The 25030-nt window shown below is 49.8% G+C and overlaps 1 protein-coding gene across 1 annotated transcript in view; it reads right to left on the bottom strand.

The window, feature by feature from the left end:
• The window catches only part of zswim8 (zinc finger, SWIM-type containing 8), a 199523-nt gene that overhangs the window by 139584 nt on the left and 34909 nt on the right, over nt 1-25030 (bottom strand). Inside the window, 1 exon segment of the mRNA XM_072491513.1 lies at nt 12300-12453. Coding sequence (XP_072347614.1) covers nt 12300-12453 — 154 coding nt within the window.

The following is a 25030-nucleotide window of genomic DNA, read 5'->3' as shown; positions in this document are numbered from 1 at the left end:
CAGAATTGTGCGCAATATTCCAAGTGCGGCCGTACCAAGTTTCTATACAACTGTAGCATGACTTGCCAGCTTTTAATACTCGATGTCCCGTCCAACGAAGGCAGGCATTCCGTATGCTTTCTTAACTACCTTGTCCACTTGTGTTGCCACCTTCAAAGATCTGTGGAACTGCAAGCCTAGATCTCTCTGACTTTCTATATTCCCAAGAGTTTTTCCATAGGCGGTGTATTTCTCCTAAGTTCGACCTACCATTTTCCTAGCTGGAATAATACCTCCACGTCAACTGGAGAAACATCTTCTCTTAAATATCCCAATTAAATCAGTTACAGAAGCATTTAGCCCCACGGTGTACTGTTTGCATAACGACACTATGAGGAAATTGTAGAGAGCAATGGTAAAGCTGCATAGGGAGCAGATTGCTGGAAGTGACGGCGATAGAATTCACACTATTTATATTCAGTAACTACCCCCCACCTACTGTATTTTGCAGAGGAAATAAGTTTGTTTTGATCAGGAGATGTTGCTGTAGTTCTGGCCATAACTTCTGCTTGCTATTGTTGACGAGATGATGTTTAATGTCATACGCCCAACCCCATCCCCAACTCATTACTCAGTAGCGTGGATGCTCACTTTGATCTTTAAAAAAAAACTTCCTCCATCACAAACTAACCAGGATTGATGTAAATGCAATCTGACACTGGCGAGTAGTGGCACGCAGGCACTAGTGGCAAACCTGCTTGCAGACACAAGACATCAATATGCCACAAAAGGCCGAATTTCTTTTTGATGCAATGAAGACAAATGATTATTACGCTGTGCCAGAATCATCCCACAGAAAGAAAGATGGCCAGATTCGTCATTTTTAAACCAGAAAATCAGAAAAAGTGCACAGTTAAGCTGTGCAGTTTTAGCACCTCATCTGATCATCTGGAGGGCTTCAATCCAGAAAATGCGAGTGGTTAATGCTGCATCGGAGGTAGGGTCAGATGCTCTAGTTCTAATATGGAGCTTAAACCTCTGGCTTCTAACCCTGCAAGTCAGGGTATGATCAAGCGGGCCCAGCAGAACTCAAAAGTCTTTGGACTGTGTTTTGTGCAGTCATTGACCATGAAATAATTTTTAATACGTTGTGGTCCAGCAAAATAAAAGGTCATCATTCATTGTGTGTGATCATTTGATTTGACAGATCATTCTGAAGGCCTCAAGCTCTATTGTCGACAAGTCCTCTCGCTCGACTACAGACAGTAGTGGTCAGAAAAATCTCCTTCCCAAATATCAAATTGGCTGAACAATTGTGACTCCTCACCCTCCATCTACCACAATGATGGAGGATTTGGATACAAAGTTCTTCAACCATTGCAGAAACCCTTGGTCTGTGTACACATGCTTGCAGTGCCCAAAGTTACAGCGATCAGGAGCAAAAAGCTTCTCTGTGAAGCTTAGTACAGTCCAGCAGACAAATGTTTTCCAGGGAACAGTCCAATAGGAGCTCACTGAGCCCAAAACAGCTCTGTGCCAACATAGCTTCAGAACGTTTGGCATCAGTGGGTTTTACTCCAAAGGTAACAATATGTATATTGTAAGGAATAGAAAGGGTTAATATGATAACACTGCTCACCACCAGATGAAGTTAAGGAGCAGTCAAATAAATATCATGAGAGTCTGGGGATTCTGGGAGAAAGTCGGTTTAGGCGCAAGATAGATTAGTTGCATAGTGTAGGGTTTTGCAGTTGGAGATATTGTACAGTTTTATTTAATAACTTATTCTTTGTTGACTGGTTAGAATCTTAATTTAGTACTATAAATAAATCAGCTTTGTTCAATAACTCAGCTCGATGTTGTGTTTAACACTACGTTCTCAAGACATCCTGATAGATACAACTGAGAACATCACAGAGCATTGCTCAGGTTACTGTTCCGTCCTCAAAAGAGCTTCACCTCTGCAAATACACCCATCAATGTATCCTCGCCTGGATGAAGTCTGCACTGGAGACAGTGATGAATAGGGTCAACTGATGGACATCATCATAAGTTTGAAACGCTGGTTTAAAGTGTCCAAATGCTTCTCAATGGATTTCCAGTATTTGATCACTTCCAATGTGAAAAACAATGTCCTGAGGTACATAGAAAATAGGAGGCCATTCGGCCCTTTGGGCCTGCTCCGCCATTCATTATCATGGCTGATCATCAAGTTCAATACCCTGACCCCGCCTTCCCCACCCCCATATCATCCCCAATTTGAAATGTTATTAATTCCAGTCTACGTCCCTCTGTCCTGCACTCATCGATTTATGATACGGTGCGCGTGACCAGAAAGGGAAGCACGAGGAGCATCCTCACACTTCCACTCCGGCTCCGTGGATTCTGAAAGGCCGGGGTGCAATCTGCAGACTCTGCCACAGATGGAGCATCTGGTGAGGGAAGGGATGTGTAGATGGGTTGCTAGGAGGCTTGTGCGTTCCCTCGGCTACCTCACCACTGCACGCACTCCCGAGCGAGCCCTGCGCCATTTCGGTGGGTCACCCAGCCAGGGTCGCGCGCAGCAGTAGACTGGGTTTACAAAATAATCTTCAGTTATCTTGCACCCAGAATTCCTTCGGTACGGTTTGCAACTTGGAAACTGGTCGTCTGATTCCCCAATTTGTCCGTTTTCGTAAACGTGTGCAAGATCGATGGTCAAATTTCCCAGGCGCTCCCTCTTCAGCCAATCACATTGCTGAATACACATATGTAGGCCAGACCAGGTAAGGATGGCAGATTTCTTTCCCTAAAGGGCATTAGTGAGCGAGATGGATTTTCACATCAATTGATGGCAGTTGTCACGGTCGCCATTGCAGACATTAGATTTTATTCCAGATTTTGTGAATTGAATTTGAATTCCACCAGCTGCCGTGGTGGGATTTGAACCCATGTCCCAGAGCATTAGGCTTGGCCTCTGGATTACTTACTGGTCCACCGACACTACCACTCTGCCACCGAATCCCCATGTCAACATGTTGTCATGCGAGAATACCTTTAAGAAATGGGTGTTTATAAATGTGTGTGTATATAAATATCTGTAGTGAGCGTACCTTTAAGAAATGGGTGTTTATTACTGCAGTGATGTCAGAGAGTGGGGGGAGCTGGGCTGTGTCAGCTTTTTACTTTCGTTTTGGGCTTTTTGCTGCAGGGTACGTTTTAGTTTCGTTTTCAGAGCTGGATAGCTGCAGTCACAGCCAGAAGGTGTATTAGAGTCTCTCTCTGTAATCTAAAGACTGTAAATCGATCCTGGCGATTTAAAACTAATAACAGTAGTGACTTTAACCTGATGTGCTTCTGGTAAAAGGTGTTTTAAGTCTTATGGATGTTAAAAGGAAAGTTTAAAGGATTACTTAGTGTTGTATTCTTTGACTTAATGGTTGCTCAGATGTTCACTGTATATTTAAAAAGGTTAACTTGAGTTCATAGAATAAACATCGTTTTGCTTTAAAAAATACGTTTCCATTTCTGCTGTACCACACCTGTAGAGTGGGCCGTGTGCTCCCCATACCACAATCTATTAAAAGTTGTGGGTCAGATGAACTCCATGATACACTTTGGGGTTCTTTAAACCCTGGCCCATAACAATGTTAATATGCAGCAGAACTGCAGGAATACAGTCTTCCAGTAGGTTTTTTCTGCTTCGAAGCAGCATGTTATGAAAGATCCTGGACCATGGCTGACAGATTATGGCCAGTATCATTAACCCGAGTGTGCTCAGCAGTAAAACAAGGTACCTGGTGACATCCTCTACATTCAGGGAAATATGACAGAGGTTCACAGCAACCCGGTCCTCCTCCAACTGGTCGGGCTACGTGATTGTGGAGCGAGAATAAAACACAAGAATAGTCCTTGCCTACATAAGCAGCTACTGGCCAAGACTTCTGGGCAGATTAATGCACCTCAATACGTTCCACCCGAGCAGTTCCACCTTCATCGTGACTATTGGCCGAAGAGTTTCTTTGCTATACTGAAAGAGATTACTTTCCACAAGACCTGGTGTGAAGTCAAATACAACAAGAGTGCAAATACCCTCTGCATGTTGTTACACAACCACTCCCCAACAATCAACATCCTGGGGGTTACCATTGATCAGAAACTCAACTGGACTAGCCATATTCACACTGTGGCTACCAGGGCAGGTCAAAGGTTAGGAATCCTATGGCAAGTAACTCAGCTCTCTCCTAGTGTGAGGGGCAGGAGGGGGTTTGCACTGAGGGAATACATGATACGGAATTTTGGTTTTAAAAGAGAAGAAATGGGGGTATAGGATGGGAACCCTCGGTTTAGTAAAAAGGCAGATATGTCAGAAACACCATCTTCGAAGGTGGCATCATCGGACATCCCGCCCCCGCCCCCGCCGAAGTCTCCGGTACCAGAGATTGGGCGGGGGCGGGAATCGGGCCGCGCCGGTTGGCAGGACCCCCCGCTCAATTCTCCGGCCCGGATGGGCCGAAGTCCCGCCCAGAAATTGCCTGTCCCGCCGGCGTAAATTAAACCTGGTATTTACCGGCGGGACCAGGCGGCGTGGGCGGGCTCCGGGGTCCTGGGGGGAGCGCGGGGCGATCTGACCCCGGGGGGTGCCCCCACGGTGGCCTGGCCCACGATCGGGGCCCACCGATCCGCGGGCGGACCGGTGCCGGAGGGGCACTCTTTCCCTTCCGCCTCCGCCACGGCCTCCACCATGGCGGAGGCGGAAGTGACTCTCCTCACTGCGCATGCGCGGGAAACTTTCAGCGGCTGCTGATGCTCCCGCGCATGCGCCGGGAAACTGTCAGCGGCCGCTGACGCTCCCGCGCACGCGCCGCATTTCCGCGCCAGCTGGCGGGGCAACAAACACCATTTCCGCCAGCTGGCGGGGCGGAAATCCCTCCGGCGTCGGCCTAGCCCCTCAATGTTGGGGCTCGGCCCCCAAAGATGCGGAGCATTCCGCACCTTTGGGCCAGCGCGATGCCCGTCTGGCGCCGTTTTTTGGCGCCAGTCGGCGGACATCGCGCCGTTGGGGGAGAATTTCGCCCATGGATTATAAGGGAAACGTGTAGGTGGGCTTTAGAGTGGTTTCACAGGTCGGCGCAACATCGAGGGCCGAAGGGCCTGTACTGTGCTGTAATGTTCTATGTTCTATGTGACGGAGGCGGAGAAGCTGGGAGAATGGGATGGAATCATTACCAGGAAGAGGGCTGTGAGGAGCTGTAGTCGAAGTTGCTGTGTGAATCGGTGGGTTCGAATCAATATTGGTGGTCGGTCTATCGCTGGATATGGAGACACATCACCTCCCCCCCTTTCCCCCAGTCAGCATTCCACAGGAACTGCTCCCTCTGTGACACCCTGGAGCATTCCTCCCTCAACACGCTCAACTCTCCATCCCATTGCAATCGCAGCAGATGCAACGCCTGTCCCACCTCATTGCTCAAGACCCCGAACACTCCTTCCGGGTTATGCAGCTCTTCACTTGCAATTCCTTCAATTTGGTTTATTAACGTCACTGCTCCCAATGTGGGTCTCCTCTACACTGGGGAGATTAAACGCAGACTAGGCAAACGCTTTGCGGAATACCTTCGCTCAGTCCGCAAGCATGACGCCAACCTTCCTGGTGCGTGCCATTTTAACTCAGCACCTTGTTCTCATGCCCGCATGTCCATCCTTGGCCTGCTGCAACGCTCCAGTGAAGACCAACGCAAACTGGAGGGGGCAGCACCTCATCTTACAACTGGCGGGTCCCAGCCATCAGGGTTCAACTTTGACCTTTCACTAGGCCATCTGTCGTTTATTCTTAAAAGTTGCTATTTTCTGTCGCAGTTTCTTTTTGCTTTAACACATCCCCCCCCTCCTTTCAGTTCCGACTAAGGGTCCATGACTCGAAACGTTGACCGTTTCTCTCCTGTTAGATGCTGGCAGACCTGCTAAGTTTTTCCAGCATCCTCGGATCTCACTTCAAATTCCAGCATCCACAGCATTTTTTCTCATTTTGTTGCTCTGGGAACAAGGGTTCAGATCCCATCCCAGCTGCTGGGGGAACTTAAAATCAATTGAAAAGCTAAAACCTGGAATTAAAAGCTCGTCTCAGTAATGGAACTGTCGAGTCATCGATTGCCACAAGAACCCAAATGGTTCCCTAATGCCCTTTAGGAAAGGAAATCTGCCTCCCCTTACCTGGCCTGGCCTAAATGTGACTCCAGACCCACAGCAATGTGGTTGACTCTTAACTTTTCTCCCAAAAGGCAGAGCAGGTCGCTCAGTTCAAAGAACATTAGAGGTAGACATAAAATGCTGGCCTCGTCAGCAATGTTCACAGCAAAGTGGAATCATAGAATCCCTGCAGTGCAGGAGGGCGTTCGGCCCATCAGGTTGACACTGTCCCTCCGAAGGAGCACTCCCATCTAGGCCCACTCCCGCTCCCGGTAGCACAGTGGTTAGCACTGTTGCTTCACAGCGCCAGGGTCCCAGGTTCGATTCCCCCTTGGGTCACTGTCTGTGCGGAGTCTGCACATTCTCCCCGTGTCTGTGTGGGTTTCTTCCGGGTGCTCCGCTTTGCTCTCACAAGTCCTGAAAGGTCTTGTTAGGTGAATTGGACATTCTGAATTCTCCCTCAGTGTACCTGAACAGGTGCCGGAGTGTGGCAACTGGGGGCTTTTCACAGTAACTTTATTGCAGTGTTAATGTAAGCCTACTTGTGACAATAAAGATTATTATCCCAATAACCCTGTCTAACCATTGGACATTAATGGGCAATTTAACACAGACAATCCATCTAACCTGCACATCTTTGGACTATGGGAGGAAACCCACGCTGACACGGGGAGAACATGCAAACTCCACACAGTCAGTCACCCAAGGCTGGAATTGAACCCTGGTGCTGCGAGGCAGCAGTGCTAACCAATGTCCCGCCCATAAATTTTTAAAACAATCTGTGAGTCATTGAGTATTTCAGATTTCCAGAATTTGTGGGTTTTTTTTTTTTTAAATTTGTGGAGCAGGTGAATTCTTAGGGCAATCTCATAAATTTGGCAGCTTTTAAAAATCTGAAACAAAATTCCCCAAGCAGCCGTGGTGGAATTTCAATTTCGCCCGAGTTTCTCTTGCTCACTCGTCAGTGCGTTTAATCACCATGTATCACTCTCCAATGTATACACCGTTGTCAATGGACTGAATGGTATTCTTCTGCACCGCAATGACTCGAGAATAGATCTCCTCAAACCCACCAGTCAATGAAATTCAACAAAAGGATAAAGCAGCAATAATAAACCGTTCCACCCAAGACGGTGCATGCCCCAAATGCCTCAGTCTCCTCGGAAGGGTCTCCGCGCCTTTGAAAAGCAAAATCCTCCCCCAAACAACAGTTTGAAAACATACTTCGAATCTCGTCTAAATCATCAGTAAATTTTGCATTTGGCTCTCAAGTTTTTAAATACGCTCTTTGTGCCAGGCACCATAGGGAGTGCTAAAGGTTCCTGTTAAACTGAAGATAACTGACTGACTAGAAATTCTGAGGCACGGTGCCAACCAGAATTGGCAGATAACTCGAGATCAGCATTGTCAGCTCACATTTCGCTCTCTTAATGGTTTGAATCAAGCTGCTGGGAGGCAGGAGTGGGCTCTCGGCGCGGGCACAGCACAGTAACAAAGCTGGGTCCCAGGAAACCCGGCTGCAGAACCAATTTCAGAGTAATACATCTTCAATAAATACCGACAAATTATACACCTCAGAACGATAAACGTCCAGAACCCCAGTGGGCATCCTCCCAATAAAACAATTGCAGAATCAGAAATCCAATGAGATGCCTCACCATATTCCAAGGGACTAAGCAGATTTTAGAACCAGTGCTGTTCCTGGTTAGTAACAAGAGATAAACTATTCTATTGGAACCCATCTGCAATGTACAATCGATGTGACACCCCCCCCCCCCCCGCGCCCCCCCCCCCCAAAAAAAAATAACAATGGTGTTCGATGGACTTCCCACCCCCAAAAAGGAAAACCCCTAGCCGAGGGCCAAAGTGGAAGACATGGACATCAAACAAAGTCAGGGTCTACCCAGGTTCGATTCTGGCCTTTGGGTGACTGTCTGTGCGGAGTCTGCACGTTCTCCCAGTGTGTGCGTGGCTTTCCTCCGGGTGCCCCGGTTTCCTCCCACAGTCCAACGATGTGCAGGTTGGATGGATTGACCATGGTCATTGCGCAGGGTTATGGGAATAGGACAGGGGGTGGGAGCAGACTGGATGGGCCAAATGGCCCCCTTCGGCGCTATTGGGATTCTATGTTCTATAATGGCAATGTTTAATAATCCAGAGGCCGAGACATGGCGTCAAATCCCACTGCAACAGCTGATGGAATCTAAATTCAAATAATAAAACCTGGAATTGAAAGCGAGTCACAGAAACGGCGACCGTGAAACTTTCAACAATTGTTGCAAAGATCCATCTGGTTCCCCAATGCCCTTTAGGAACATTACCTGGTGTGCCCAGTGTGTGACTCCAGACCCAGAGCAATGTGGTTGGCTCTCAACTATCCTCCGAATATTCAGTTTAAGTGCAATTAAGGACGGGGCAATAAATGATGGCCTTGCCAGAGACCCATGAATGAATTTTTTAAAAACACTGGAAGGAAATCTGCAATGGATGTTCTTGGAGATTCTGAAAGGTTAGTGTTTTAGCGACTTGTTGGGTAGACCAGAACATGGTGTCACAAAGAGGGAGGAACTAATAAATCCAACAGGAAATTCAGGAGCAACACCTTTACCCAACGTGTGGTTTCGAATGTAGATCTTGCTACCACACAGGGCAGCTGATTCGATAAGCACAGGATCAGAGAATGGTTTACAGGACACAAGGAGGCGAGTCGGCCAATCATGTCCATGCCAGCTCTCTGCAAGTACAACCCCCTCCCCTCTTTCCCCGTAGAAGTGCAAATTCTCTCTTCAGGTGCTGATCCCCCATTCCTCGTTGAAAGCCTCAATTGACTCTTCCTTCGCCACCCTCTCGGGCAGCGCAATCCAGATCCTATAAGTTGTTTTTAATCATTCGCCTTCAATTTAGTGTCCACCCTGCTGTAAATGGGAACAGCTTCTCCCCATAACCTCTGTCCCACATCCCTCCTGATGTTTAACACCTCTTATCAAGTCTCCTCTCCACCTTCTCTTTGGAGAACAACCCCAGTTTCTCCAATCGATCCAACTAACTGAAGTCTCTCATCCAAGAATCGGAGCAGGGCTGGACCAGATGGCCTGTCGAGTCTGCTCCCCCATTCCAAACGATCATGGCTGATCTTGCATTTCAAGTCCACTTTCTTTCCCGTTCCTGATTTCCTTCGATCCACCCCCCCCCCCCCCCCCCCCGAGACACCAAAAATCAGCCTATCCCTGCCTTCGACGTATTCAACGATGGAGAATCCACAATCCTCTGCAGCAGAGAACGCCAAGGATTCACAGCGCTGAAAGCATTCTTGCATATCTTTTCTCTCTCTCCCTCCCTCTCCGTCCTGACGTGGACGCAATATTCCAATGTTTTATAAAACAATCATTGGTTCCTTGCTTTTGTGCCTGTCTCGATTTCATAAGGCCCAGGATTCTGTATGCTTTGAAAACAACTTTCACAACCTACCCTGCCATCATCAACACATATATCCCGAGGTACCTGTGCTCCTGCACCCTCTTTGGAATAGTATCCTCCATTTCATGTTGCAGCTCCTCGTTCCTCCAATCAAAACGGCTCCCTTCATACTTCTCCGCATTAGATTTCATCTGCCACTTGTCTGCCCAGTCCACCAGCGTTTTTAAGGTTTCTTGGAGCCTGAGGAAGGAGTTCCGCTCCGAAAGCTAGTGATTCCAAACAAACCCGTTGAACCTTAACCTGGTGTTGTAAGACCTCTTACTGTGCCCGCCCCAGTCCAACGCCAGCATCTCCACATTCTGGGATACGGAACTTGGCATGATCCCCCATGATCACATTGAATGATGGCGCAGGATTGAAGGGCCGAATGGCCTATTCCTGCACCTATTTTCTATGTCTCTACACAGTTAACGGAACAGATGCTGTTGAGCAGGAACTAGATAAACACATGAGGGAGAAAGGGGTAGGAAGTGATGTTGGTAGGGCGAGATGAAGGGGGATACGGATACGGCACCAGCAGAGAGAAGTTGGGCCGAATGGTCGGCTTCTCCGTCGTTCATCCCACATTACACCCGAGGGGAAGTGAGCTCAACTATAGTATCTCAGGTGCCCTGATCTGTGATCCAACTTTAAACAGGGTGTGCCCACCAAACAGGGATCAGTGTTGAAAAGTTACTGACGGCTTCTTCTACAACAATCAACCCAAGGTCACTCCCGTATTGCAGGTAGCCACACTGCTGTGGCTACCCAACTGCAATTATTGCTTCATTATTCCTACTCAGTCTCCAATTACATGCCCGGTCCCCACAGACCCAGTCGAGACTTGTAAGATCCTCTAACTGTTTACATACAGCAACAACTTGGATTTATATAGCACCTTTCAAAAGCAGAAAAATGTCTCAAGGCGCTTCACAGAAGCACTGACAAAATGTGTTAGCGAGCCACATAATGAAATTTTGAAAACAGGCAACCAAAAGACTGGCCAAAGAAGTAGATTTAAGCTTAAGTATGGAAAACCATATACATTGGTGCAACCATTCATTGTCATCCAAAGATAGCCACCTAACTGAAGAGTCTCAAAGAACAAACAAAGAACAAAGAAAGGTACAGCACAGGAACATGCCCTTCGGTCCTCCAAGCCTGCGCAAACCATGCTGCCCGTCTAAACTAAAATCTTCTACACTTCCGGGGTCCGTACCCCTCTATTCATGTATTTGTCAAGATGCCCTTAAACGTCACTATCGTCCCCTGCTTCCACCACCTGCTCCGGCAGCGAGTGTAAAAAAAAAAAACTTGCCTCGTACATCTCCTCTAAACCTTGCCCCTCGCACCTTAAACCTATGCCCCCTAGTAATTGACCCCTCTACCCTGGGGAAAAGTCTCCGACTATCCACCCTGTCTATGCCCCTCATAATTTTGTAGACCTCTATCAGGTCGCCCCTCAACCTCCGTCGTTCCAGTGAGAACAAACCGAGTTTATTCAACCGCTCCTCATAGCTAATGCCCTCCATACCAGGCAACATTCTGGTAAATCTCTTCTTCACCCTCTCTAAAGCCGCCACATCCTTCTGGTAGTGCGGCGACCAGAATTGAACACTATACTCCAAGTGTGGCCTAACTAAGGTTCTATACAGCTGCAACATGACTTGCCAATTTTTATACTCAATGCCCCGGCCAATGAAGGCAAGCATGCTGTATGCCTTCTTGACTACCTTCTCCGCCTGTGTTGCCTCTTTCAGTGACCTGTGGACCTGTACACCTAGATCTCTCTGACCGTCAATACTCTTGAGGGTTCTACCATTCACTGTATATTCCCTACCTGCATTAGACCTTCCAAAATGCATTACCTCACATTTGTCCGGATTAAACTCCATCTGCCATCTCTCCACCCAAGTCTCCAAACAACCTAAATCCTGCTGTATCCTCCGACAGTCCTCATCGCTATCCGCAATTCCACTAACCTTTGTGTCGTCTGCAAACTTACTAGTCAAACCAGTTACATTTTCCTCCAAATCAGTTATATATACTACGAACAGCAAAGGTCCCAGCACTGATCCCTGCGGAACACCACTGGTCACAGCCCTCCAATCAGAAAAGCACCCTTCCATTGCTACTCTCTGCCTTCTATGACCTAGCCAGTTCTGCATCCTTCTTGCCAGCTCACCCCTGATCCAGTGTGACTTCACCTTTTGTACTAGTCTACCATGAGGGACCTTGTCAAAGGCCTTACTGAAGTCCATATAGACAACATCCACTGCCCTACCTGCATCAATCATCTTTGTGACCACCTCGAAAAACTCTATCAAGTTAGTGAGACACGACCTCCCCTTCACAAAACCGTGCTGCCTCTCGCTAATACATCCACTTGCTTCCAAATGGGAGCAGATCCTGTCTCGAAGAATTCTATCCAGTAACTTCCCTACCACTGACATAAGGCTCACCGGCCTGTAGTTCCCTGGATTATCCTTGCTACCCTTCTTAAAATGCTCGACCCTGGGTGCCCAGGTGATTTACCAGTCCAGTGACAATACCACTACACACCGTCTCATTCAAGACTAGGAGGAATAGACCAGGTGGCCTGTCAAGCCTGCACCGCCATTCTAAATGATCCGTGCGTGTGAGCGCGCACGCGGGGAGGGTGCTGCAAGAGTCACGCATGTTCGCCGCCTGATTACCTGATGTCTTCCTCGTTCTCAGGGAAACTCCAGAATGCAATGCGAAGCTGCAGCTGCTCGGGTACTGGTGGGTAAACCTTCTCGACCACTTCAAAGGGAATGTGAAGGGCGACTTGCTTGGCTGACAGTTCTACCAGAGGTGTAACCTGGCCATCTGCGAACACAAAATAAAAGATAATAATTACTAGGGCAACAACAACAACAGTCGGAATGCCAACGTCACAAGGCCCTCGAACAGGAGCATCAAACTAAATTTCACACTAAGCCACGTTAGGAGTCCATGTGACCATCAGCTTGATCAAAGAAGACAATACTCAGATGTTGCTCAAGAGGAGGAGCGGGCGATACAAGAGAGTTTCAGCGAGGGATTTCCTGAGCGAAGGGTCTTGGCAGCTCAGTGAGCTGATTAAAATCGGGGATTCGCGAGAGGCAATAATAAAATCTGGCTTCTTTCAGTACACTGTCAGGCTCCCAGTCGGTTTTACACAGTAGGTTCCATTACTTTTCATTTTGGTCACACTCGCAAAACATAAAGTGCCTTTAATGACAAAGATTTCAGAGTTGTGAAATACTTACTTGGAACACATACCGATAAGTAACCCATTAACCTCAATTCTCACCTTTGGAGATGCTGATCTGTTACTTGTTCATCTCAATATGTTGGTGAAACATAGTCCGGGGGGGGTGAATGAGGAGTAATAAACTCTCCTAAACAGCCCCATTATGGCAAATGCACTGAGGTGGATGGTCGCGTCTGTTTACACGGCGTTAAGCGCATAGAACACAGTGAAATCATATTTATATACACAAATTAAAAAGCAACGAGACAACCCATAAACAGGGACAGCTGATTGGCAAATGGCCAACCTAATCTGTACGTGACAATCGTTCCGGAGCACTGGCTCTCCATATGAGCATCATGTCTTCGTGCCATCCCCTGCCTATTCCCTCTTACCCATGCACATTTTAAGTAACCATCTAGCGCCGTCGTGATTGCCTCGATTGAATCTGCCCCCACCACACTTCCAGGCAGTGCACCCCGACCCCAACCACTCGTGACCACAGAGAAAAGACACCAGGACAGGGAACAATGCGTCTTTCGCTCTTGGAGGCTGTTTGAACTCTATCTCAACTCCGTGTGTCTACCAGCATTGACTCCAAGTTCATTAATACTTATCATTCAGAACTTTTGGGAGTTGATGGAAGGTTGAGCATTATTGGCAAGTCCTCTGCGGCAACGGCTGAGGATCTAGTTACACAAACAATCCAACCACGTGCACACGTGGTGCCAAGCGTTAGTGACTGCTGGTAAAATCTTCTATTTGGAAGCTCCATGCAGTGCTCTCGACCAATGTTTTCCAGCAAACAGTCCAACTGGAGCTCACCCAGCCCAAAACAGCTGGCCCGCCACTGCATCAGAACAGATTTCAAAACATTTGGCACCAGCGAGTGTTACTCCAAAGAAACACTGCCCAGGGAACTGTTTCAGCTCCATCAACACATCCCATCGTCTATTGAAGTCTGCCCTGGAGACTGAGCGTTGGAAGCAGTTCAGAGAAGGGACCACCTTGGGATGAGGGGCTTATCTTATCAAGGTTGAACAGGTTGGGCCTATACCGAATGGAGTTCACAAGAATGAGCGGTGATCTGATTGAAACGTAGAAGACGGTGAGGGGATTTGATAGGGTAGATATTGGGAGGATGTTTCCACTTGTGGGAGAGACTAGAAGAGATCAGTCGGTGGCCTTCCCTTCCCCAGGAACCAGTGGGGGCTGTGGGTCATTGAACTTATTTAAGGCAGGTTTTGTTCAGGGTTAGGAGGGGAAAATGGCAAAGTTGAGACCATACCCAGATCAGGCCCGATCATGCAGAATGATGGAGCAGGTTCAAAGGGCCGAATGGTCAATTCTTGTTCCCCTATTCTATTAATAGTTTCCAAGTTACTTAAATCATAGAATCCCTACAGTGCAGAAGGAGGCCATTCGACCCATCGAGTTGGCACCAACCCTTTGAAAGAGCACTCTACCCAAGTCCACTCCTCCTGTCCACCCCATCCTAACCCCATAACCTGCACATCCCCGGACACCCGGGGACAGTTCAGCATGGCCAATCCACCTAACTCTCACATCTTTGGACTGGGGGAGGAACTCGGAGCACCCGGGGGAAACCCACGCAGACATGGAGAGAACGTGCAGACTCCGCACAAACAGTGACCCAAGGCCAGGATTGAATCCCGGTCCTTGGTGTGGTGAGGCAGCAGCGTCCCTGCACCTCCTCCGGCAGCGAGTTCCAGGCACCCACTACCCTCTGTGTAAAAAAAACTTACCTCGTACATCTCCTTTAAACCTTGCCCCTCACACCGTAAACCTAGTTTCTTTTCATAATTTAATTTTCACCATTCAATATCAGTCTCATGGCTTTTGGCCGCACTCCTACCAGCTCCTCAAGCTCTCTAGTGTGTCTGCGTTATATTAGAAACAGGAGGCCATTCAGCCCATCAAACCTGTTCTGCCATTAAATTAGATCATTGGTATCCAAACTCCAACGACCTACCTGCGTAACCTATAATACACTTGCCCAACAATGATCTAACACATTTCTCAATCTATCACAATTGTCTAATGATTTTCCGTTTTATAAATATAATAACAACCTTTATTGTCACAAGTAGGCTTACATCAACACTGCAATGACGTTACTGTGAAAATCCCCTGGTCGCCACATTCCGGCGCCTGTTTGGGTACGCGGAGGGAGAATTCAGAATGTCCAAATTACCTGACAGCACATTTTTCAGGACTTGTGGGAGGAAACTGGAGCACCCGGAGGAAACCCACGCAGACACTGGGAGAACGTGCAGACTCCGCACAGACAAGTGACCCAAGGCGGGAATCGAACCTGGGACCCTGGTGCTGTGAAGCAACAGTGCTAACCACTTGTGCTAACGTGCCGCCGAGATCAATAATGTAACGCAACCCGGCAGTACATCAGGAATAGTGAATTGCAAGGGGGGACACGGCAGTTGGTTACAAGCTGGAACCATATTGCTACAATAGTTAATCAAGACAGAGATGTGGGGGCGATTCTCCAAAATGGAGCTCAAGTGTTCGCGCCGTCGTGAACGCCGTCACGTTTCACGATGGCGCGAAACGGGCACGGTACGACCGATTCTGGCCCACGGTACGGCCTGCCGATTGGTGGGCCCCGATCGCGGGCCAGACCCCATCGGAGGCCCCCCCGTCCCTGGGGACGGAGCCCCCCCCCCCTCCACAGGCTGCCCCCCGACCGTTAACGCAGGGTTCCCGCCGGCAGCGGCCAGGGGTGAACGGCATCGGCGGGACTCTGTCGTATCGGCGTGGCCGCTCGGCCCGTCCGGGACGGAGAATCGGCGGCCCCACCGATTCCAGCGGCCTGCGCCGCGCCAAACGCGGCGGTGCAAAACGGCGGCGATTCTCCGCACCTCGGAGAATCGAACGCCGGCGTCGGGGCGCGGTTCGATTCTCCGGCCCGACGCTCGGAGAATCGCCCCCAGAATTTGCACATTCTCCCCGCGTCTGCGTGGGTCTCACCCCAAACCCAGAAAGATGTACAGGTTGGGGGGGGAACTGGCCACGCTAAGTTGCCCCCTTTTTAAAAAATAAGCAATACAAAATTATAACCTGTAGGTCTTGACACAGTGGGAACGTGCACACGTAATCAACTTCAGAAAACGCACTCACGTTATGCCTAGTCAACAGCAACTTGCATTTATATAGCACCTTAAAAGGGTAGTAGACTGTCTCACAGGAACAGTACCAAGCAAAATTTGACACAGATCCACTTAAGGACATAGTTGGCCACATGAACCATGCACTGGTTAATGATGTAGGCTTGGGGAAATTATCGCTTTCAAAGTGCGAAGAGATGGGGAGGTGGTGAGGCAGCAGCTGGTCGACTCCATACTGGAGGTAGTCCGTAAATACTCGGAGGCCCCGACCGCAGAGCTCCTGGCGGAAAGGAAAGAGCTACAAAGGAACTTTGACCTGCTCTCCACCAGGAAAGCAGTGCACCAACTCCGCCAGGCATGTGGGACCCGATACGAACACAAAGCCAGCCGCCTGTTGGCACGCCAGCTGAGAAAGCAGGCAGCCACCAGGAAAATTGGACAAATCAGGGATACCAAAGGCACGCTAGAAACAGAACCAGAAAAGATCAACAAAACCTTCAAGGCCTTCTACCAAGGGCTGTACACCTCAGAGCTCCCAATGGGGGAGTCCGGGATGAAACGGTTCCTTGATGGACTGGACATTCCAGTCGTGGGGGAGGGCAAAAAACAGGGCTTGGAACTAGCACTGGGAGAGATCATGGACAGCATTAGCTCCATGCAGGCGGGGAAGGTGCCGGGACCCGATGGGTTCCCAGCAGACTTCTACAAAACATTTGCGACAGCACTGGCCCCGCACCTGCGGGAGATATTCACAGACTCGCTAGCGAGGGGCACACTGCCGCCCACGCTAGTACAGGCCTCAATCTCGCTGATACCTAAGAAAGACAAAGACCCAGCGGAATGTGGGTCATACAGACACATCTCACCGCTGAACGCAGACGCCAAAATACTGGCCAAAATCCTCGCCAAAAGGTTAGAAGACTGTGTACCTGAGGTGGTCGCAGAGGACCAGACGGGCTTTGTCAAAGGTAGACAGCTTACCTCGAACATCAGGCGCCTGCTGAACGTGATAATGACCCCCTCCGGGGAGAGAACACCAGAGGTGATTGTCTTCCTAGATGCAGAAAAATACCTCAGCGAGGTACTGGAGCGGTTCGGGCTTGGAACAGGGTTCACCTCCTGGGTAAAACTCCAATACAACGCTCCCATGGCGAGAGTACGGACCAACAACACCAACTCCCGATACTTCCAGCTGCACAGGGGCACCAGACAAGGATGCCCACTGTCCCCGCTGCTGTTCGCCGCTGCTGTTCGCTCTAGCGATCGAACCACTAGCAATCGCGCTCAGAGCAGCAAAAAGCTGGAGGGGGATCCGAAGGGGAGGCAGAGAGCACAGAGTCTCACTCTATGCAGATGACCTGCTCCTCTACATTTTGGATCCACAGAGCAGCATGGACGGAATCATCGCGCTCCTGAAAAGAGTTTGGCGCCTTCTCGGGCTACAAACTCAACATGAGCAAAAGCGAGATCTTCCCGGTACACCCACAAGTAGGTGGGGCAGCCCTAATCACTGGGCGGCGACGGCCGAGAGAATAAGGCGAGGGATCAAGGAGCCAGAAGCCGAGTGGGTGCGCGCGGAAGAGGCCTCCTGCAGGGGGACCTCCCTCCGGGCCCTCGCCATGGTGGTGCTCCCATCCCCACCCAAAAAACACTCCAGCAGCCCGGTGGTGATAGCCACCCTCCAGTCCTGGAACCAACTACGGCAACAATTTGGCCTGACCAGAATGTCGGGTACAGCTCCCATCTGCAACAACCATAGGTTCACGCCAGCACTGACTGACGCCACCTTCAAAAGGTGGGGACAGGACAGAAGGACACTGACAGTCAGAGACCTATACACGGACGGCAGGATCGCAACACTGGGCGAACTGACAGAGGAATTCCAGCTAGCCAGGGGGAACGAGCTAAGGTACCTGCAACTAAAAAACTTCCTACGAAAGGAGACGGGGACATAACCACCACCACCACGACAGACACTACTGGAAGAGTTACTGGACGCAAGCATACTAGATAAAGGAAACTGCAGTGACATGTATGACCGACTGGTAGAAGGGGTCGACACCGTATTGGACGCAACAAGAAGTGGGAGGAGGACCTGGCGATCGAAATAGGGAGGGGACTCTGGAGCGAAGCACTGCATAGGGTCAACTCCACCTCCACGTGCGCAAGGCTCAGCCTGACGCAACTAAAAGTGGTACATAGAGCCCACTTAACAAGAATACGTATGAGTAGTTTCTTCCCGGGGGTGGAGGACAGATGTGAGCAATGTAGAGCATTGAGAAAACAGATCGTCCCTTGCACACTCCCAACTAGTTGGCTTTTGGACAGGTCTGGGATAGATCCAAGAAATGTTCTGGGCTGGGATTGATGCCCAAGGGCAAAGTCTTCAAAACCCCTAAAATATCAGAGGTACTGACTTACAAATACTTGGGTGCAGCGCTCTTTACTGAGCCAGGTGACCTATTCAAGTCTCACTCCAGGCACTTGATCATTAAAGTTGTCCTTCAATGTAGCAGGTGAGGAGGTGCCACACTGTCGGAGGTGCATCCTGTCATGATATCCACATCAGCTATCATGGTGCAATCACACACACACTGATGGACAGGCAATTGGACCAACCAGCACACACATAACATCGCAGCCAATCACCAGGAGAGCACAAGCTCTATAAAACAGGGAACACCACAGTTCCCGCCCATTCTACCAGGAGATAGCTCAGAGCACAGAGCTCACAGCGTGCCACTCAGACATAGACCATGTGCTGAGTGCCTCACTAAGATAGTGATAGGGCTGGGTCCACAGGTTAGCTGGTGAAGCACGTACACAAGCCAGTAGTTAGTTGTTACCGTTGATTAGACAATAAAACAGAGTTGTACCATCTACAGCCGTGTTGGATCATTTGTGCATCAGAACACCCAACGCGACACATCCTTTTCCAGGTGAGACGCTAATCCGAGACCCCATCCGCCCTCTCAATAGATCTCATTGCACTTTTCAAAGGTGAAGAGGGGAGATTTCCCTCGTGTCCCACAATATTGACCACTCAATCACCAGAGACACATTAACTAACTATAGCACCAGAGATTGAGAGGTTTTGCCGTGCGAAAACCAGCCATCGCTCTTAGCCCACATAATCATAAACTAAAACCAAACTTAATAATTATTTAACCGGTTACCATGTGCTTTATGACCTCTAATGTGGTATAGCTCATTCTTCTAATTGTCATAGAAAACAAATGTACTGACTAATAGAATTGAAATGAGACACGGTCCGCAATGTCAGGTTGCTAATATTTAGTTTGATTTTATTTTTAATAATTTCATTGAATGCAAGTTCCGCAGGAGGTTTTGTCACATTAAAGTTACAATAATTAGAGACAATCAAGAGAAGCTGGATTTCCAATGAAGAGAATTAGCCGACTTCCTCCCCATGGTCACATTAATCACGTACCTCGCCTACAACAGTTCTGTATCGTCTTGACTGCGCCGAAATACGAAGCTCAAAGACTACAAACCCAACACTCAAAGCTACAAGCTTTTGAGTTTCGATGCTCGTATTGCCCTGAACACTGGCTCTCACGCAGAACGGGATTCGGAACACTCGTGCCAGTTCCTCAAGAGAGGTAAGGCTGGAAATCCATTCCAAGTGGATGGAGTGTTGCTCGCTTTAGGAAGGGCCAGGACAAAGATTGTATTTGAAAAGGAAGTGAGCCACGGTCAGCGCCATTGAATAGCACTTGGCAGAGTTTCTGGACAGTCATCGGAGCTTATAGCTCATAGGATTTACAGTGCAGGAGGCCATTCGGCCCATCGAGTCTGCACCGGCTCTTGGAAAGAGCACTCTACCCAAGGTCAACACCTCCACCCTGTCCCCATAACCCAGTAACCCCACCCAACACTAAGGGCAATTTTGGACACTAAGGGCAATTTAGCATGGCCAATCCACCTAACCTGCACATCTTTGGACTGTGGGAGGCAACCGGAGCACCCGGAGGAAACCCACGCACACACAGGGAGGATGTGCAGACTCCGCACAGACGGTGACCCAAGTCGGAATCGAACCTGGGACCCTGGAGCTGTGAAGCGATTGTGCTAAGCACAATGCTACCGTGCGAACTCCGCAGACAGCTTTCTCCCAATTGTGTGTCAGGCGGAGAGTATTTGCCTGCGACGGAGGACTTGTACCTTGGATAGAATGGAGCTGGGTGGGGGGGTTGGAAGATTAAAAAGGGCTCACAGAGGACCAACCTCCCATCAAACAGTATGTCAATTTGGACATCTCCTGTGGGTAGGACAGGACACCTCAGCCTCTCCACCGTTGTAGGGAGCAGCATGGAGTTTTCAGACTGGCGCACTCTCAACAAGCAGGGACAATTTAGGGTTCAGCTCTCCCCCCACCCTATCCAATCCATGTCATACCTCAACCCACCCCAAATGGTCACCCAGATGGACATGAAAATTAGTTGTGTATCGGTTAGCATGGCTGCAACAGATCACACGCAATTAGAATAGAAACAGAAATGACCATTCGCACCACACAGGTGCCAGACAATGACCATCTCCAACAAGATAGAATTCTCACCATTATCATGACATTCAAAGGCATTACCATCGCTGAATCCCCTCACTAACAGCATCCTGGGGTCATCACTGACCAGAAACTGAACAAGCCGCATTAATACTGTGGCTACAAGAGCAGGTCAGAGATTGAGAATTCTGCGGCAAGTAATTCACTTCCTGTAGCCCCAAAGTCTGTCCACCATCTACAAAAGGTACAAGCCAGGAGTATGATGGAATGTTCTCCAATTGGATGAGCGCAGCTCCAACAACACTCAAAGAAGCTTGACACCATCCAGGACAAAGCAGCCCATTTGATCGGCACCCCCTTCCACAAACATTCACTCGCTCTACCACTGCTGCACAGTGGCCGCCGTGTGCACCATCTACAAGATTCACTGCCGGAACTCGCCACGGCTCCTTTGACAGCACCTTCTAAACCCAAGGCCACTGCCACCTGGAAGGACAAGAGCAACAGACGCCTGGGACACCTCGGAGCCACACACCATCCTGACTTGGAACTTGTTCTTTCGCTGTCACTACTGGAATTCCACCCCACCAGCCCTGTGGGTGGACTGGAGTGGCTCATGTAGGCGGCTCACCACCATCTTCTCAAGGGCAATTAGGGAGGGGCAATAAATGCTGGCCCAGTCAATGACACCCACCCCCAAGAATGAATGATAAAATACTCCTCTTCTATTGGCACAAACCCATCTTCGGGTGGCTTGGGGGCAGCACGGTGGCTCAGTGATTAGCCCTGTTGCCTCAAGGTGCCGAGGTCCCAGGTTCGATCCCGGCTCTGGGTCACTGTCCGTGTGGAGTTTGCACATTCTCCCCGTGTTTGCGTGGGTTTCGCCCCCACAACCCAAAAATGTGCAGGGCAGATGGATTGGCCACGCTAAATTGTCCCTTAATTGGAGAAAGGGAATTGGGTACTCTAAATTTATTTTTAAAAAAGAAAAAAAATCTTTGGATGGCTTGGAATTCCCTCGTTGTTAAAATCAGGCAAATCATTTAAAATTGTGTGAGAGCAGAGAGTGAGGATTACCTTAAGCAGCCCCATGCGGAGCCTGCATTTCCTACCTTGTTTACTAGGCAGGCTATGGTCTGGTCAGCCAGCAAGGATAGTCTGTGCACTAGTGCAAGTGTGGAGCTGACTCCTGGTCAGGAGAGACTGACGGCAGCCAAGTCATAAACACAAGGTGTTGACAAGCCCGGTAGCTGCTGAGCGGAGTTTTCGCCGTCTGTTAACGTCTGAAATTGCACCGCGGAAAGACACGAGTAACATGACCCAGTGGAATATTAACTTTTTCATTTCCATTGGGTCCGGATCAACCAAGTCGCTTGCTGCCATCGCACTCCTCAAATGCACCGCCAAGCAGGTGAAAACCTGGGTGCATGGCAATCTGCAACGGAGGTCAATGTGTCACCACAGAATTTCAATGACAGGATCCAGTTCCTACAATGAAACATAGCGAGTAGGCCATTCAGCCCCTCCAGCCTGTTCCGACATTGAATTTCTATCTGATTTACTTCATCAGCAGGTAACGCTTGGCACGGAGATCGCAGACACTGACCACAGAGAGTCAATCGCTGTCGGCCGTGACCACTGGAGGCCGGAGGCTCGGAAGGTCGTTGGAAGAGGCGAGCAGAGCGGAAAGTTCAGCTGGCCAAGAGGGCCCAGAGGAAACAGAGGCAGCAAATTCTGCACTCTCTTCAGCCACTGCCCTCCTTGGCAGTCAATGCGGGCAGGGACTGCCATGCCAGAGTGAGGCTCCTGAGCCACACCAGGCCATGTTTAACGCAGAGTTGATCACCATGGTGCAAACCACCATCTCGTAAGATTGAGGGTTGATACTTTGAAACATCTGGTGAAAAGGAATGTCTATGTGGTACCTCCTGGTGTCTGAAAAATTACTCCCAATACAAAAGAACATAAGAACTAGGAGCAGGAGTGGGCAATTCAGGCCCTCAAACCTGCTCCTCTATTCAATACGATCAAGGCCGATCTCCTAGGGCAGCACGGTAGCACAAGTGGATAGCATGGTGGCTTCACAGCACCAGGGTCCCAGGTTCGATTCCCCACTGGGTCACTGTCTGTGCGGAGTCTGCACGTTCTCCCAGTGTCTGCGTGGGTTTCCTCCGGGTGCTCCGGTTTCCTCCCACAGTCCAAAGACGTGCAGGTTAGGTGGATTGAAATTAAATGAAATGAAAATCGCTTATTGTCACAAGGAGGCTTCAAATGAAGTTACTGTGAAAAGCCCCTAGTCGCCACATTCGGCACCTGTTCGGGGAGGCTGGTACGGGAATTGAACCGTGTTGCTGGCCTGCCTTGGTCTGCTTTAAAAGCCAGCTCTTTAGCCCTGTGCTAAACCAGCCCCTTATTGGCCATGCTAAATTGCCCTTAGTGACCAGGGGTTATTGGGTTATGGGGATAGGGTGGAAGTGAGAGCTTAAGTGGGTTGGTGCAGACTCAACGGGCCGAATGTCCTCCTTCTGCACTGTATGTTCTATGTTCCTCTCGGCCTCAACTCCACTTTCCTGCCCGTTCTCCATAACCCTTCAACCCATCATTAATTAAAAATCTGTCCATCTCCCTCTTAAATTTACTCAAAGGCCTGACATCCACCGCACTCTGGGGGAGTGAATTCCACAGATTCACCGCCCTTTGGGAGAAGTCTGGCCCGATTCTCCGAAATGGAGACAAAGTCCCGCCGCTGGAGTGAAAACTGGAGTGTTTCATTCCGGTGTCGGAGGCCGCTCCCAGCCCCCTATTCTCCCGCCCCCGGGGGCTCAGAGCGGCGTCGCGTATTTTACGCGCGCTGGGTCTTGGTGCCGCGAACAAAGCGGCGCTGCGTAAATGACGCTGCTGGCGTCGCGTAAATGACGTCACCCGCGCATGCGCGGTTGCCGTCCTCCACGAGGCAGCCCCGCAAGAAGATGGCGGATGGGTCTTGCAGGGTGGCGGAGGAAAGGAGGTCCTCCTCTAGAGAGACCGGCCCGCCGATCGGTGGGCACCGATCACGGGCCAGACTCCATCGGAGGGCCCCCCCCCCCCCAGCGTTCCCGCCGGCAGCGGCCAGATGTGGACGCGCCAACGGGAACCTGTGTTGGGGCGGCCACTCAGCCCATCCGGGCCGGAGAATTGACGCTTGCCTTTTGCAAACAGCGCAGCGATTCTCCGAGCGGCCAGGCGCGATTCTCGCGGCGTGGTTTGGGGGGAGGGCGGGAAGAATCGCATGCGGGTGTCAGGGCGGCGTGGCGGGACTCATGCAGCGCCCCGGCGATTCTCCCACCCGGCGTTGGGGGGGGGGGGGGGGGAAGGGGGGGGGGAATTCCGCCCATCATATCTCCCCATCACTCTTAAATCTGCTCCCCCCCGATCCTAAAACTATGACCCCTCGTTCTAGATTGCCCCACAAGAGGAAGCATCCGATCTACTTTATCCATACATTCAATCATCTTGTATACCTCAATTAGATCACCTCGCATTCTTCTAAACTCGAAATAGTATCAGCCTAAACTGTTCAATCCCTCTTCACAAGATAAACCCCTCATCTTTGGAATCTAGTGAACCTCCTCTGAACTGCCTCTAATGCAACTGCATCCCTCCTCTGCTCATTATTAAACTACAATCTGCTCAATGATTCTAACACCCAAGTCTGCTTCTCTCAGTCGCTCCAACGTCGTACAGCAAAGCCCCAATGCCTCTACCCCCGACGATGTCGGAGGCGACGATATCGTTAATTTTGAAGAGGGATAAAGATCCGTTGCAGTGCGGGTCCTATAGACCCATTTCATTGTTGAACGTGGACGCCAAATTGTTGGCAAAGGTACTGGCATCGAGGATAGAGGACTGTGTCCCGGGGGTGGTGCACGAAGATCAGACAGGGTTCGTAAAAGGGAGACAACTGAATGTTAACGTGCGACGACTATTAGGGGTGATAATGATGCCCCCAGTGGAGGGGGAGGCAGAGATAGTGGCGGCAATGGACGCAGAGAAGGCATTTGATAGGGTGGAGTGGGAGTATTTATGGGAAGTGTTAAAGAGGTTTGGGTTTGGGAACGGGTTTATTAGCTGGGTTAGACTTCTTTATGGGGCTCCAACGGCAAGCGTAGTTACAGGTCGACATAGATCGGAGTATTTCCGACTATATAGGGGAACAAGACAGGGATGCCCGCTGTCTCCATTGTTGTTCGCGTTGGCAATTGAACCTCTGGCCATGGCGTTGAGAGACTCCAGGAAATGGAGAGGGGTGATTAGAGGGGGAGAAGAACACCGAGTCTCGTTATATGCGGATGACCTATTGTTATACGTGTCGGACCCGGCGGGGGGAATGATAGAGGTTATGCGAATTTTGAGGGGGTTCGGGGATTTCTCGGGGTATAGGCTAAACATGGGGAAGAGTGAATTATTTGTGATACATCCAGGGGACCAGAGTAGAGAGATAGAAGGCTTGCCTCTAAGGAA

This window comes from Scyliorhinus torazame, chromosome 28 (genome assembly GCF_047496885.1).
Source record: "Scyliorhinus torazame isolate Kashiwa2021f chromosome 28, sScyTor2.1, whole genome shotgun sequence".
Taxonomy (NCBI): Eukaryota; Metazoa; Chordata; class Chondrichthyes; order Carcharhiniformes; family Scyliorhinidae; genus Scyliorhinus; species Scyliorhinus torazame.
This window is presented reverse-complemented; position numbering and strand designations above follow the sequence as displayed.